Source organism: Myxine glutinosa, chromosome 4 (genome assembly GCF_964187855.1).
Source record: "Myxine glutinosa chromosome 4, kmMyxGlut1.1, whole genome shotgun sequence".
Lineage (NCBI taxonomy): Eukaryota > Metazoa > Chordata > Myxini > Myxiniformes > Myxinidae > Myxine > Myxine glutinosa.
Genome location: NC_136264.1, coordinates 56,950,638 through 56,967,961, shown reverse-complemented (window position 1 = coordinate 56,967,961; position 17,324 = coordinate 56,950,638). Strand labels below are relative to the sequence as shown.

At 46.8% G+C, this 17,324-nt stretch overlaps 1 protein-coding gene across 4 annotated transcripts in view; it reads right to left on the bottom strand.

Annotated features, from left to right (window-relative positions):
- LOC137424653 (rho guanine nucleotide exchange factor 10) overlaps positions 1-17,324 on the bottom strand; it is a 173,195-nt gene that overhangs the window by 3,316 nt on the left and 152,555 nt on the right. For 3 of the 4 annotated variants that reach the window (XM_068112349.2, XM_068112347.2, XM_068112348.2), the window contains exons 24-26: positions 15,376-15,512; positions 14,716-14,890; positions 13,067-13,189 (exon numbers count right to left, since the gene is read on the bottom strand). In XM_068112349.2, the coding sequence (XP_067968450.2) occupies positions 13,067-13,189; positions 14,716-14,890; positions 15,376-15,512 (435 nt within the window). The remainder of the gene's footprint in view (positions 1-13,066; positions 13,190-14,715; positions 14,891-15,375; positions 15,513-17,324) is intronic. The other variant, XR_010983964.2, reaches the window with a different exon arrangement.

Genomic DNA, 17,324 nt, shown 5'->3' with positions numbered 1-17,324 from the left:
TTTATATAGCGCTTTTCAGGAAGCCCAAAGACGCTTTGTAGTCCTTGAGCCAACCGGCCATTTTTTGAAGTGAATGCTCCGGGGGGGGGGGAGTAATTCTCATTATGATTTTCCATTAGACCAATGTCTCAAGTGTCAGAAAAGGTGTGATGGACATCTGAGAACGGTAGCTTAGTGCCCGGATGGACGCCATCTTTGAAACCACCCAGCTCGAAAATGCCCATTTGGTGGGGTACATTGTTGCACGTGTATCTGGACTTCTATACTAGCTATCGATGTGCGGTTGACGACTAAATATACGTCCGATGTGTACCGTCTAAATAAAAAATAATATGAAGCATTTTGTTTTAGATTAATTATTATAAAAATCAATTATCGAAAAAAAATCATATATTTTTCAATATTTTATTATTAGACTTGTACTTTTTTTAGTGAAACAACACTGGTATGATTTTCCAAATTATGCATTGTGCTACACCGTTTATCTGTCTATAAAAATAACTCAAAAACTAAAACACATCATCCACCACGAGTGTACACAAAAAATATATGAAAAGGCATGCACTTTCCACAAACCGAAACTATGTCAGTTGGAATTTCCCGCCGATAATCAACCCACAGAACCCAGTGCCGAAAGTGACGTCAGTCTATTCTATATCTATATTCTATATTCTATATCTCAGTCTGAGATTTGTTGCGGTGACCTGATTAATTTCTGAGGGGGGGGGGGGGGGGGTGGGTGGCTTAAGAACTAAAAGTTAACATGTTAGATGGCGCCACATACAACTCTATTATAGAGTTGTATTGTGGCGCCATCTAACATGTTCACTGACTTGGATGAGTATGTCTATGTAAGCTGGCGAGCTTTTCGGATATCGGAGTAATCTAACGTCAGTCTTTTTGTTCTTTCAGCTGAGATGGCCGGTGTCGAGGCGAAACGGGCGAAGATTGAACCTGAGTCCGGAACGTGCATCCTGTGCAGCAAGAAGTCGCCACTCTCTGAACTAAGCAAGGCAGCGGGCAACAGTTCTTGGAAGACATTGTGTGACGCAGCCGCAGTTAGAAACTTTTATCCAATTCTAAAGCTAGTCCAAGAAGGCGCAGTTGAACTTCCTAATATTCCAATATTATACCATAGGGCTTGTAGATCAGACTTCACTCACAAAAACCACCTAGCTACTTTGACCAATGCAGCTAGAAGTTCTTCAGTTGATACTGGCGATGCGGTGCGACGGCGATCATCACGGGAAGAGACAGGATCAACTTCAACGGTCTACGATGATAAATGCATTTTTTGCCAGCGTGCTTCAAAATTCATAAAAGGCAGTCGTACCCGTGAAACAGTTGTCTTGGCTGTTGAACTTCGAGCAGATAAGACAATAAGAGATGCTGCGACAGCTCGCAATGATGAGAGAGTTTTGGCATTGACTACACGAGATATGGTTGCAGCTGAGGCTCACTACCACTTCTCCTGCTATAGAAACTACACACGGCCCCAAAAACCTCAAGTAGAAACTGACATTGAAGATAATATCGAGAAAAAAGAAATGATACGATGTATATTCAATTTCATTCGCACTGACTTGTTCTTGAACCCGAGGATTGTTCCAATAGTTGATGTTGCAACAGATATCCTGTCTTCAGATACATTTTCAGTTGATGTTCGTGACTCCATCAAGAAGAATCTGCAGCGCACATTACAAAGAGAGTTTGGAGAATCGCTCATCTTCTTCAATGTGAAACACCGTGTATACTTGATGCCCGATAATCTGACAAAGCGAGAGATTGCTGCAGAGTGCGTAAACCTGAAAGCAGAAGTGAAAGCATTTGAACGAACGGACGGTGAAAGTAACATTGTGCGTGCAGCTACTTCACTGCGACACCAGATCAAAGATGCTCATTACAATGAACGTTGGCCGCCTCAGCCAGCAGAACTCACTTCAGATTACGTGAAGATACCAGATTCTCTTCGTGTATTTCTGCATACTTTGATTTGCGGGAGTGGGGGTAGCTCTGCGCGTGCCGACACACTGGTATGGTCGATGGCTCAAGATATCATCAATGCTGTACACCGGGGTACCATCAGAACATCGAAGCATGTCCTACTTCCGTGGGTCATGAAAACGCTCACCGGTAATACAGAGGTCATCAGAATATTGAATCGACTCGGGCACGGATGTTCGTACACAGTTCTGGAAGAAATCGAGACAGCGCTATGCATAGACAAATTAGCAAGTGTGGAGAAAGATACAGTACCACTTCCGTCACATGTGCACCCTTCGGTCCCGACTGTATTAGCATTCGATAACATCGACAGGCTAGAGGAATCGCTGAGTGGTGGCGGAACATCGCATCGCGTCAACGGTATCATCGTCCAACCGAAGTCGCAGTCGTGTTTGCCGCCCCAACCTCCATCGGCAGTATCCAAAGCAGATAAGAAGCGATCTATCCCGTCATCCAGCGATTTAGTTCCAATATACAGCGGTGGGAAATGAGAGGGCCCACCTGCAATCAAGCCTGCAGATCTTTCTGACACTCTTGCAGGCGCAACATCCCTTGCGCAGCGCCGAAATCACGTATGGATTATGACTCACATGCTGGAACCATGCGACCAGACAATCAGTTCGTGGACTGGTTTCAACATCATGACTAGAGATCGTGTTCAGGTGACGGAAGATGTAGTTGGCTACCTGCCGACTATAAACGCGCCTGCCACAGATATGGCAACAGTGCAAGAAATCCTCAGAGAAGCTCTGAACATCATGTCATCACTTCAGCTTGAGCGTATACCGGTGGTGCTAGACCAGGCACTATTTGCTAAGGCGACCGAAATAGCATGGAAAGATGTCGATCGATATGGAAGAATCGTGCTCATGATGGGGAACTTCCATACCATCTGTAACTTCATGTCGAGCATTGGGAAAATGTTTGGAGATGCAGGCCTTCGGGATGTAGCTGTTGAGTCAGGAGTAATCGCTGAAGGTTCCATCAACAGGGTTCTGGAAGGCAAGCAATACAACCGTGCTGTGCGACTCCACAAGTTGATGTACGAGGCACTAATGCGCATCATTTGGAAGGGCTTCCAGGTGTGGATAGAAAGCAATCATCCTGACAAGGAACCCCAGATTCGAAGCACTGACCTCAAAATTCGCAGCATCAAGGAGGATGTTTGCCACGAGACTCTCGCTGCTTGTGTACAGAGCTTTGACATGTTCGCGAAATACCTACATTTTCTGCGAACCAAACATGGAGACCTGGCTCGCTTCTGGATGATGTATATTGATATGGTAGAGACCCTGCTGGGGTTGATTCGTGCGGATAGAGAAGGCGACTGGATGCTTCACTTGGCTTGTGTCAGAAGAGTGATCCCTTGGTGTTTCGCAATGAACAAGGTGAACTATGCTAGATATCTACCAGTGTACTATGCACAGATGACGCAACTCCACGAAACATGCCCCGAGTTGTACAGGCATTTCAATCAAGGCTACTTCTCCGTACAGCTTAGACCAGGGAATCCATTTGCCAGAATCGCTGTTGATCAGACAACAGAAGAAACAGTAAACAAAGATACGCAAACAGCTGGAGGAACACGAGGTTTTAGTCTTCGACAAGGGGCTGTGTCACGATACTATCTAACTGCAGAAAATCGGGCTACTGCACTGAGGCAACTACGAGAAACTATCCTTGTGAATGGCAGCGACACATCTCACGCCAAGCACCCTGACTTGTCTACTTCTCGCATCAAACGTGATGAGTCTGGCGTCACAGCTATCTGTGATCTACTGGAAAATGACTGGACCAATCCATTCGCCGATGATCCGTCATGTCTTCTCAGTATATCTACCGGAGCGGCTGCGAGGGAGGACGTTTCTAATGACCTACTCAACACCCTGCAAAAGGGGGAAGCGGCGTATCAAAGCTTCCAGAAACGTCTTGAAGAGGGAACAGGCTTTCATGACACATTGAACAAGCTAAACTTGAAGACCTTTGGTAAGATCAAGCAGAAAGTTGTGAAGGGCACAAACAAGGAGATCGTCCTGAGAGCTGACAGACAACTGTTTGCCACCATGATACTCATCGCCAAGACAAGGAACCTCGACATGCAACTTGTCCTTTGTCACCCACTAGGGCCGTTACCATGGTCTTTGGCAAACGTTGATGGGTCAATGAAAAAAACGAACAAAGCTGCACTTGCGAAACACATGGAAGGTCTTGTGGAACCAGCCGAGAGCGTTGACAAGCGAAGTGCAACAATAATTGATGCGATGGCTCTCATACAAAAGATGCATGGCGAGAACGACACGTTCGAAGAACTATCTGACCGCATCCTTGCTGCAGCGCTTCACGCTGGTCAAGGCAGTGAGCGCATCGATGTTGTCTTTGACACATACACAGAAGAATCCATCAAAGCAGCTGAGCGTGTGAACCGCGGTTCAAATGAAGGCATCAGTTTCAGCGAGATCAGACCCGCACACAAAATCATGAACTGGCGGCGTCTCCTTGCTTGCAGCCAGACAAAGGAGAAACTGGTTGTGTTTCTGGCGGAGTCGTGGAAACATGAAACAAATCGCGAAAAGCTAGGCAACAGAACACTGTATGTCACCTGTGGTGAAAAATGTGTGGTACTGACCCGCGATAGGTGGAAGTTGGTGCAAGCACTCGAATGTAGCCACGAGGAAGCAGACACGCGTATGTTTCTCCACGCAAAGCACGCCGCTACCCACTACAAGACGATCATCTTAGTGGCAGATGACACCGACGTTCTGATCATCAGTCTTCATCTCAGCAGAACCATCGATAGTCAGCTCTTCATCAGACGAGGAACAAACGTTCGAGTCAGAATGATCGACGTTGGAAAGTTGGCTGCGGTATTGGGGTCTGGAGTTTGCAGTGCATTGCCAGGGCTTCATGCATGGAGCGGGTGTGACACTGTGAGTGCTCTGGCTAGCCAAGGAAAGATAAAGGCTTTGAAGCTTGTGCAAGCGAATGAGCTGTATCTTCAAGCATTCACAGATCTGGGATCTTCGTGGAATGTACCAACAGACGTCTTCAATAGCATTCAGGCCTTCACGTGTCAGCTGTACGCCAAGAACACGAAGATCGTCGGTGTTAATTCGCTCCGTTATCACATGTTCTGTGCAAAGAAGGGCCAGATCGAATCTGGACAATTGCCGCCTTGTGAAGACTCCTTGATGCAGCATACGCTTAGGGCCAACTATCAGGCGGCTATCTGGCGACGCAGCCTTGAAAACCTACCAGACGTCCCAACACCATCAGCAGGACATGGTTGGGAACTTGATGATGGCGGTTCGCTCACAATCCGATGGATGGCGGGTCTACCAGCTCCAGATGTCGTCTTGAATCTCATCTCATGCACATGCAGAAGGACGTGTCGACCGTCAGATTGCTCCTGCATACTGAATGGGTTGAAGTGCACTGTTGTGTGTAAGCTGCAGGGATGCTCCAACATGGTGCAGGATGATGCTATCGTGGCTCAGGATGCCAATGCTCTGATGGCGACTCTGATGATTAACTTTGTGTGCACTGTATATTGTATAGCATATGTTGTTCTCTATTATAATGCAGGCCAAATTGCCTGAAAATCTTTATAGACAGATAAACGGTTTAGCAAAATGTATAATTTGGAAGATCATACCTGTGTTATTTGACTAAAACATGACATGTTCAATGATACCTCCGCTTGCTTATTAGGAATATACATCGTATGGTGTTAAAATCAGCTCCATACGTCTTTCCAAACTCTAGTAATGAATAATTAATATAATTGGCGGCCATTTTGAAATCCAAGATGGCCACCAAAGTGCAGATTTCCTATGTAACAATTTCCGCCTGCTTATTAGATATCGTATGGTGTTAAAATCCTCTCCGTACGACATTCCTAACTTGCGTTATCGTCAGAATAGATAATGCCAGCGGCGGCCTAAGTCATTTTATGCCTCTTTACATTTATTTGTTGTAAACTCGTGGTGGATGATATGTTTTAGTTTTTGAGTTATTTTTATAGACAGATAAACGGTGTAGCACAATGCATAATTTGGAAAATCATACCAGTGTTGTTTCACTAAAAAAAGTACAAGTCTAATAATAAAATATTGAAAAATATATGATTTTTTTTCGATAATTGATTTTTATAATAATTAATCTAAAACAAAATGCTTCATATTATTTTTTATTTAGACGGTACACATCGGACGTATATTTAGTCGTCAACCGCACATCGATAGCTAGTATAGAAGTCCAGATACACGTGCAACAATGTACCCCACCAAATGGGCATTTTCGAGCTGGGTGGTTTCAAAGATGGCGTCCATCCGGGCACTAAGCTACCGTTCTCAGATGTCCATCACACCTTTTCTGACACTTGAGACATTGGTCTAATGGAAAATCATAATGAGAATTACTCCCCCCGCCGGAGCATTACTTTTGGTCTGGCTCAAGGACTATTGACAGAGTGCAAAACATAATGCATAGCAAAACATAAAAACAATTGCAAAAAAAGAAGAATCAATAGGGAAATATTCAAAGCACAAAGGAGGGAGAAGGAGAGGAGATAGTCAGGGGTTAGATGCTGTGGGTTAAATGTTGAATGCAGTGTTGAACAGGTGGGTCTTGAGTGATGTTTTGAATGTGGTGAGTGAGGAGGAGTCTCTGATGGTGTGAGGTAGCGAGTTCCAGAGGGTGGGAGCAGCGATGGAGAAGGCCCTGTCCCCCCAGGATCTAAATTTGGTCCGGATGGGGGGGGGGGTCAGGAGGTTGGTACCAGCAGAGCGGAGGTTGCGGGTGGGAGTGTGTCTGGAGAGGAGGTCAGCCAGGTAGGATGGGGCCAGGTTATGGAGGGCTTTGTAGGTCAAGAGGAGGATTTTGTACTGGATTCTCTGGGAGATGGGGAGCCAGTGAAGCTTGTAAAGGACGGGGGTGATGTGGTCACGGGTCTGGGAATGGGTGAGTAGACGGGCAGCGGAGTTCTGAATGTATTGGAGTTTATTGGTGATTGTTGAGGGTGAACCATAAAGGAGGCTATTGCAGTAGTCCAGACGGGAAGTGATGAAGGCGTGGATGAGGGTTTCTGCAGCCACGGAGGAGAGGGATGGACGGAGACGGGCGATGTTTTTCAGGTGAAAGAAGGCTGTCTTTGTGATCTGTTTAGTGTATTTGTCGAAGGAGAGGGTTTGGTCAAAGATGATGCCAAGATTCCGGATGTGAGGGGAGGTGGAAACTGGGAAACCGTCGATGTTGAGGGCAAAGTTATGGGTGGACTTGGTGAGCGTTTTTGGGCCAATGATGATTATTTCAGATTTATCACAGTTAAGTTTGAGGAAGTTGATTTGAAGCCAGGATTTTATTTCAGTGATGCAGTTTGTCAGGATAGAGTGGGTGGCGGTGGAGATGGACTTGGTGGAGATGAAAAGCTGGATGTCATCGGCGAAGCAGTGGAATTGGAGACCATGACGGCGGATTAAGTGACCGAGGGGGGACAGGTAAAGGATGAAGAGGAGGGGGCCAAGAACTGAACCTTGGGGGACACCTTGGGGGAGGGGAGCAGTAGGGGATTTGCAGTTATTGATGGAGATGAACTGACGTCTGTCAGAGAGGTATGATTTAATCCAAGAGAGGGCAGTGCCGGTAATGTTAAAGGTGGTTTCAAGTCGGGTGAGGAGGATGGTGTGATCGATGGTGTCAAAGGCGGCGCTGAGGTCGAGGAGGATGAGAATGTTGAGGTTGCCAGCGTCAGAGGAGAGGAGAAGGTCGTTGGTGATTTTGAGGAGAGCAGTTTCAGTACTGTGGTTGGAGCGGAATCCGGATTGGAATGTTTCATACAGGTTATTGGCAGAGAGGTGATGTTTGAGTTGAGTGGCTACAGCGCGTTCCAAAACCTTTGACAGAAAGGGTAGGTTGGAGATGGGTCTGAAGTTATTTAGGGTGTCAGGGTTTAGTCCAGGTTTTTTCAGAATGGGGGTAACAGCAGCAATTTTGAGGGATGGTGGGACGATGCCTGTAGACAGGGAGGAGTTTATTGTTGCAATGATAAGTGGAGAGAGAGCAGGAAGGGAGGCCTTGACAAAGCTGGAGGGGATGGGGTCAAGAGTGCAGGTGGCAGTTTTCATTCCGATGAGGAGTTCAGAGAGGTCAGTAGGGGAGACTGGGGAGAATTGAGACAGGGGGTGGCAGGATAAGGGGGGGCAGGTGGTTTGAGGGGGAGCGGGTGCGGCGGTGGTCAAGCTGTTGTAGATGTTTTCAATTTTGCGTTGGAAGAATGAAAGGAAGGAGATGCAGTTGTCTATTGTGAATGACTGGGTGGTGGTGTTCAGGGGGCTGAGGAGTTTGTTTATTGTAGAGAAGAGTGCTTTTGGGTTTCCGGAGCCAGAGTGGATAATTTGAGAGTAGTAGGCGGAGCGGGCGCGGGAGAGGGCATCTTTATAGTGTTGTATGTGGTCCTTGTAGGCCTGGGAGTGAACTGTGAGACCTGTTTTATTGCGGAGTCTTTCAAGTTGGCGAGCACGAGTTTTCATCAGGCGGAGTTCAGGGGTAAACCAGGGAGCAGAATGGGTGAAAGAAACTGTTTTGGTTTTTATAGGCACAAGTTGGTCAAGGCAGGAGGGGAGAGTGTGGTTGTAGTAGTCAGTGAGGTCAGAAGGGGTGTGGAGGTCAACGAAGGGAGAAGTGGACATTTTTTCAGAGAGGGTCGATGAGAATGAGGTCGGTGAAAGAGCGTTTAGCTTACGGAAGTTGATAGTGCGATAATGCCTTGGTGCTGGGGTGGGGATGTTGATGGTCAGAGTGATGGCTAGGTGGTCAGAGAGAGTGAGGTCGGAGCCAGAGAGATGGTGCAAAATTAGTCCAGTAGAGCAGACAAGGTCCAAAATGTGACCACGGTTATGGGTAGGAAAGTTGACATGTTGAGTGAGGTTAAAGCAGGTGAGTAAATCAGTGAAGTCAGTGGTTAGCGTGGAGTCAGTGGAGTCCATGTGGATATTGAAATCACCAAGGAGGAGGATTGAGGGGGAGAGGGAACATAGCTGGGTCAGAAAGTAGGAGAAGTCAGACAGGAATGATGGGTGTGGTTTGGGAGGGCGGTAGACAACAGCCATGACTGACTGATCAAGCAATTATTATTGAATGCCAATCATTAGTTACCATCTCAAATGTGTTCTGCTGGATCCTAAACTGGAAAAATATGTTGCTTATTGTTTTCTGTTGACATGTTCTTGATATTAACTGACCTTTGACATGTACTTGACTTTACTTGCCTTGACCCAAGGTAAAATGTCAAATGTCATTTTAACCACGTGATGCGATCAAGCAAAATAAGTCGGATGTCGAGAATATTGATTTTTGGATTCAAGTTCCCAATGCTTTTCTTTATACTGTTCATTCATCATGCTCATTTGCTCATGTTGGTTGGGTTTTTAGCCATTGTTAGTATTTTTAACATTTAATTTGTTGCCTAAAAACACAAAATTGATTCTGGCAGATGTCCAAATCACTTTGCTTGTTCGCATCACACATATATTCTGTTTGCTCTTTTCAGGGAAGGACTCCAATCCTGTTAAGATAAAGAATTAATGCTTTTGTAAGATACAATGACCTGTAGCATCTACATGTAGGTCTACAGTCAACCTCATTCATACCTTGATTTTTATTAGTCCCCATTGGTAAGTCAAATTATTTAATACTTTCAAATGATAACTTGGATCCGAACGTACTATGTAAATCTGGGGTGGGGAACCTCCGGCCTCCGGGCCGTATACGGCCCGCGAGACCGTTTGATCCGGCCCGCAAGGCAATTCATCTATCGATAATTCCAGAGACGCTGCCTCAGATGGCACATTTGAGAACTTATTCATTTATTTGATGTTGGCAAAATATGTTGGCGCTAACAGAATAATTGCCATCAAATTAAAACTAATTTGCCATTAATCGTAACTGCGATATGCGACCTTCCGGACAGTCAAGTGAGTTCCGGACAGTCGTAACTGCGATATGCGACCTTCCGGACAGTCAAGTGATCGCGTGATCTCATGTCATCATTTCATTCAGTATATGCAAACATGGCGACTAACAAGAAAAGAAAGGTAGATGCGGAATGTCGTGTTTTCCAAGAGAAATGGGCAAACGATTATTTCTTTGTGGAAGTAAAAGGCAAGCCAGTATGCCTAGTTTGTCGGTAAGCGCTCTCGGTGATGAAAAAGGCCAACCTCGAGCGTCATTACAGCTCGAAACATGCTAAACTGGACGAGTTGAAAGGACAAATGCGCTTGGATAAAGTTAACGTTCTTCGGCGGAGTTTTGGTGCTCAACAAGCAGTCTTCATAAGACCACAATCTGACCGAGACAACACTACGCATGCTAGTTTTGTGGTGAGTGAGCTAATCGCTAAGAAGCTGATGCCGCATTCAGAAGGAGAATTTGTGAAGGAGTGCCTTGTTGCCGCTGCGGAGCTGCTCGCACCGGACAAAGTAAAATTGTTCCAAAGTGTCAGTTTGTCTCGAAGAACTGTCTCAGATCGGATTACTGACATGGCACAAGATATTGAGAAAACACTGAAGGACACCGCAAGAGATTTCCAGTTTTTCTCTCTGGCCTGCGATGAGACAACGGACATAACAAACACCGCCCAACTAGCCATTTTTGTGCGGGGGATTACAGCTGAGTTTGATACGAGGGAGGAGTTGCTGTCTTTGCAAGCCATGCATGGCACCACCAAATGTGAGGATTTGTTTGAGCAAGTTGTTTTGGCTATGAACAAATTCGAACTGCAGTTTGACAAGTTAAGTGGCCTGGCCACGGATGGAGCCCCAGCCATGGTTGGCGCGCAAAAGGGATTGACTGCATTGTTCAAAAAAGAAATGAGTCGTCTCAGTCTCGATCCAAGTGAGTTAGTTGTATGCCACTGTATCATACACCAAGAGAATCTGTGTGCACAGTCCCTGAAGCTCAACAATGTGATGACAACTGTCATTTCCACCATAAACGTCATCAAAAGCAGAGGGCTGAACAGCCGCCAGTTCAAGGAGCTACTGAGTGAACTAGAGTCAGAGTACGGAGATCTGGTTTACCACTGTGAGGTGCGGTGGCTGATTCGCGGAAATATGCTCACACGGTTTTACTCTGAGAGAAGAGGTGAAACAGTTCATGGAGATGAAGGGGAAACCTGTCATGGAACTCAGTGATAGCAAGTGGCTGTGTGATTTGGGCTTCATGGTGGATATTACCAAGTACCTGTCAGAGCTGAACGTCAAGCTCCAAGGTCCCAACCAGCTTCTCAGCTCTCTGCAATCACATGTGAAATCATTTGAAGCTAAACTAAAGCTGTGGCAAGTGCAACTGGAAAGGGGAAACACTATCCACTTTCCCACTCTGCAAGAACAAAAGCCTGCTGTGACATCTGAATATGCTGCTGAGTGTGCAAAACTCCTCAAGGCATTTGGAGAGAGGTTCCAGGACATGAAAAGTAAACAAAGGGAACTGAACATATTTGCCACGCCGTTTAATGTGGAACCAGCTGATGTGCCTGACAACCTACAACACGAAATCATTGAGCTGCAAAGCAATGACGAGCTCAAAGCTAGGTACAACAACCTCCCTTTGCTCGAGTTCTATAAACTGTATGTACGTGCTGAGGATTTTCCCATTCTGAGGAGACATGCACTGAAGTTTGCATCACTGTTTGGGACGACCTACAGCTGTGAGCAGTTCTTTTCAAAACTGACTCTTGCAAAGACACGGTTCCGCTCAAGACTGACTGACCCAAACCTGCAAAACCAGCTGCGAGTAGCATCATCATCACTACCACCTGACACCAAACGCCTCGCCAAAGAGAAACAGTTCCAGCCATCGCATTAGGTGAGTCCGATATATGTATTCAATAATTTAGCATGGCCCTCGAAGGATGTTCTAAAAATCGAAATGGCCCTTGACAGGAAAAAGGTTCCCCACCCCTGATGTAAATGATATTTTAATTCATCGATTTGAAAAGAATATTTCATTTAGCGACGGATAGTATGTCCCAATTAACTCCGCTATTTCATCTTTTGCCTCATTAACAAAACGTTTTTCCAGTTTAGGATCCAGCAGAACACATTTGAGATGGTAACTAATGATTGGCATTCAATAATAATGTGAAGTGATGGGACTTACGTGTATGGTGAAGACTATATGTTGATTATGCATATTTTTTTCTCCAATTAGGTCATTTACTTATTAATTTGCATATTGCAAACATCTGAGAGGGCAAATGACAAAACAAATGTCATAATCAATGTTCCTTGTGAAATTTGCCACATTTTGGTACCAAGGTCGATATACTTTGAATGAAGTATGGTCACTGTAATGACGTTTGAACTTTGACCTTGAGTCAAGGTCACTAAAGGTCAACAGAAAAAAATGGCGACATTATTTTTCCGATTAGTATGAGCCAGTAGAATACTTTTATAGTGGTTGCCCAAAATTAACATGAACTGCACACGAACTTGAAATTGAGTACATAGCCCCCCCCACTAGAAATAGAAGGACATTAGTATGTGATGTGAGCCTGGGCTTCTGACATCACAGGTTAGGGGTTCCAATAGAAACACGACTACCAAACTGTTGTGACTGGCTGGCACCGGATTGATTGGTAAAGCACAAAGGTCACACATTTGGACAGGAAGTGACATCGTCAACCGACAAAAGAATCCAAGAAACGGATGATATAACTTTGTGGCTAATCCGAGCCGAATGGGTCCTTTTCCCTCTAATAATTATGTGAACCCCTTTCCCATTCTACAATCCAGGCATTCAACAAATCAAGTTCCCTTCAACCCTTGTGCGAGTGTAGCGACTCGTACTGCCCGTTTCATTGTCCATTCTTTCATAATAGAAAAGAGCACCAATATCCTTGTCTTGCATATGATGTGTATAAAACTCATCCAAAACGGCCCACTGATCATGCTGGAATTGGTCGCTCATGAGGATTTAAAGCACACATCGATGCTTGTGAATGGCCTGACCGGCAGGAACATGTCGTTCGAAAACAATATAAAAACACCTTTCGTGATGACAGTACCTGTTAGTTTTGGGACTCCTTCGAGGCGAGGAAGTGGGAGGGTGAGTAGCAATCCCAGGTTGGTGCCAACCCAGAGCAACCCAGGTGACACCTCCAGGCAGGTCACACACACCGAGTCATGGCCTGGGGGATCAGAGGTTTGGCAGTGCCAATATTAGAGGATTTGCATTTTGATGTAAATTTCATTGCACACCTCAGAACAACCTCTAACAATGGGGCTCATATAAAACTTGCAGGTACACAACAACTCTTCTGTGTCTATAGTATCATACTCTGTTACAGAGCACGGTGCCGACAGGTCGTTTGCCATTGCCTTCCCAATGGTAGTTCAGGCAGGAATTTGGAATTCGGCCATGGTGCCTGCGATTGCTCGCCTATTCTTCGCAAAGGACGCCGTGGGATCTTTAACGGATTTGATAGGACGAGACGGCAATGACAAATGACAACAACCTCATAACAAACAGAATGAAAAATCGGTCAGAGACCGAGGACTTCCCTGAATATACTTTTTTTATCGGCCATTTTGGACAAATATGACGGCCGAACCACGTGACCGATGACGTCATCATTATTTGTTTACTATCATCTATTTTGTCATCATTATCTAAACTAATTTATTCCTAGATTATGCTCAATAAATTTCATCTTAATCGGATGAAGTTTTGTACTTGTCGAATTATGACGTCATAATGGAGGCACCAATGACATGAGCATTAACATATTTTATTCTCCATGGAGAGTTCTTTACAATGAGCCATCTCAATTTTTTTCTATTCAGCACTTTCGGAGATATAGAGGTGCAAAGTTTTTCGGTTTTTCCAAGATGGCGGCAGAACCACGTGACCGATAACGTCATCAATTGGGCACAGTCCTTTCCAGGGCAAAACAAATATGTGTGTAAAGTTTGGCGATTCTACGTGCAACAGTGTAGACGTAGTGCTGCGCACAGACAGACAAACAGGCAAACCAACCGATCAACATACTTGCCAGAATCTTTTCCGGCAAGTAATAAATGGTGATGAGTGATGACGCTAACAATTCTAAGATGCTTTGGCTGGAAGTGCTGCCCACTGGAATGTCATGATGTCACCCGGCATGGTGAACGCTTTGACGAACGGCTACATTCCACTGGGCTGAATAGAATAGATGTCGGAGTTACAAGTACGGTACGGTAAATGTATATGGTGTAAACAGAATTGGAAGACTGGTACTTATGCCTACAAAGTTTTTTGACAATGGTGGGCAAATTGTCATTTTTGACAATTTTGACATTTTAGCCTGGTGTTGGCTTAGCGGTTAGGGTGCCGGCTTGGGATCCTAGGATCCTGGGTTCGAATCCCGGTCGATCGCTGAATTAACGCCAGGGGGGTTGACTCAGCCTGTCATCCTTCCGAGGTCGGCAAATTGAGTACCAGCTTGCAGGGATGAATGATCACGGTGTGTACCCCGGTTTAGAATATGTACACCGTATCCCTGCACATCGTAAGAGCGTGACCAAGGGTTGGTGCCAGGAAGGGCATCCGGCCATAAAAACATTGCCTCAAACAGGGAACCATGATTGTCATGGGGCCCGCAAGGCTAACCCCCGCTCTAGCGGGGAAAATGGCCTTAAAACGGTCATTCATTCATATATTTTGTGAAGTGGTCACCGGGTAATGCCCGCTGGATAGGTGTATTCAGGTTCACTTCCTGCAGTTGTTGTTGCGTTTCCGTGTGGAAAAGACGTAACACAGCACCCTCTGAGAACGAGAGCCATACGCCTACGCCGGAGCCCGCCATCTGCGACACTACACGAGCAGGTTCACTGTGCGCCTCAAAAGAGTCCTTGGGAAAAATAAAAGTTGGGACATTAAAAGATTGGGATAAATAATAAAGAAGTAGGAGGTTAATAAATTAACAATCCATAAATAGCAATAACGTCAAGAGCTGGGTAATTTTATGCCAGAATACAAAATGGCGTTCAGCATAAGAGGTGGAAGCACTGATTGGAGAGGAATGTGGAGTGAATCAATGGTGAGCCAGTAAAACTAGCATAGCAGCTTCTGGGAAATTTAATTTACAAGTCTATCCATTTCAAAACTCCTGCTACAGCTGATGGCCTGTCACTCTTTCCTGGTAATATAGATTCATTCATTCATTCATTCCTTGTAGTACCCTGGCACATTCCACCACCAACAATGAAATACGAGATGTACTTTGTCCAAGATTAGGAGTGGCCTCACAAACATACCAGAACAAAGATCGATCTTCCTAAAAGTACTCCTTTCCCCCCCATTCTACTTTCAACAGTTGGATATTGTGATACTCACAGACATTGAGAGCGTTTCCATTGATACGAGAAGCACACGATTAGCACAGCCAACCCAGAGGTCATTGGACACAGAGATCAAGCAGGAGATGGGTTCGGACGCCAAACTTATGCTTCCACTCTGCTCCCATTCTTTATCTACGAAGGAAAGGAGTTGAAAGAATCACAGTAGATAAGGATAGTGGTGTTGGCAGGCAATGAGTTCAAGGGAATGACACACCAACTTCCCCTTGTCACTTCCTATCGAGTATAAATGGCAGCCCCCTTCGACTACAGCCTGAGCAGTACTTGTACATTTTGACAAATAGTCAGGTTCACTATATTAACAAATAAATGTCGTTCAAAATTTTGGGGGATTAGCAAATCTGTACATTTTTGGAATCATCAGAACATGGAGAATCCGAAAATCAATGTTGGCATTTGCACAGACACCTGCATGGCCGCCATTTTGGATTTTCAAAATGGCCGCCATAAAATACATATTTTGCGCTATCTCGGCTTCTAGTCAACTTAGAAACTTAATTAAATATGCTAATCCTATGTTTTCTGGGTCAAGGAATCCAATAAAGGCCTCAAAATAGTGGTCAGGATTATAGAAAAGCAACAAACAAAGGTAATTGAAAACCATTGTCTTTATATTTGTGATATAACTGTATTACATTGAAGTGTGGTGCTGCGCACACACAACTTGCTTGCCAAATAGGTAGGCCACAACGCGTTTGTTAAAACAAAAGTCTTTATTTCGAAAGCTTGAACTGCAGCACTGAGCGGGCTCGAGCTTAGAGCCCGCATATATGTGCCGAGGCCACGCCTAGTCCCCGGGCGTGGCCGATCGGTCGAAGGGAGGGGCATGTGCCATCGGTCCCCGCCTGGGCGCTCGCGCCACCCACTGGTGCACGGAACTATTGCCCCTTGTGCCCGCCACACGCGCCCCCCCAGAATTCCCGCGCACCTGAAGGGTGAGTTTGCGGGGAAGCTGGATGACCCGGCCGAAACGCCCCCTGGCGATGGGTGCAGGGCTGGGGGGTACCGGGCCGGCGGGGCTGGGGGGTGCCGGGGGTCCGACCGCCGGGGGGCGGCCTCGACGCGGAGGCAGAGCTGCTGGCGGGGGTGCCGGGGGTCCGACCGCCGGGGTGCGGCCCCGACGCGGAGGCAGAGCTGCTGGCGGGGGGTGGTCCGGATCGAGGTGGGCCGGCCTGAGGCGGTCCACGGAAATGCGATCCAGGGCACCGCCGATGTCGACCGTGAAAAATGTGTCCCCGGTCTCCAGCACATGGAAGGGCCCGTCGTACGGGGGCCGTAGCAGTGCCCGGTGGGCGTCGTGCCGGATGAACACGTACTTTGCCGTGCGAAGCTCCGGGGCGATGTGGGAAGGCGGGCAACCGTGGTGTGCCTTTGGCACTGGGGCGAACCTCCGGGCGGTCTCCTGAAGGGCGGAGCGCTGTTGCGCCGCGGACCAAGGAGCCGTGGAGTCGGGGATAAATTCACCCGGTACCCGCAGTGGTTGCCCGAAGACCAGCTCCGCCGAGGACGCGCGCAGGTCGTCCTTGGGCGCCGTCCTGAGGCCCAGCAGGACCCAAGGGAGTCTGTCGACCCAGCCGCCGTCGCGGAGGCTGGCCCAGAGCGCGGCCTTCATGGAGCGATGAAAGCGCTCGCACAGGCCATTGGCCTGGGGGTGGTAGGCCGTGGTGCGGTGTAGTTTCACCCCGAGCCCTTGCGCCACCGCAGCCCAGAGCTCCGAGGTGAACTGGGGGCCGCGGTCGGACGAGATGTCCGAGGGGGCACCGAACCGGGGAACCCAAGTGGCGATAAAGGCTTGCGCCACTTCAGCCGCAGACGTCGCCGCCAATGGGACGGCCTCCGGCCACCGTGTGGTGCGGTCGACCATGGTGAGGAGGTGGGTGAACCCTCGCGAGGGGGGCAGAGGGCCCACCAAATCGACGTGCACGT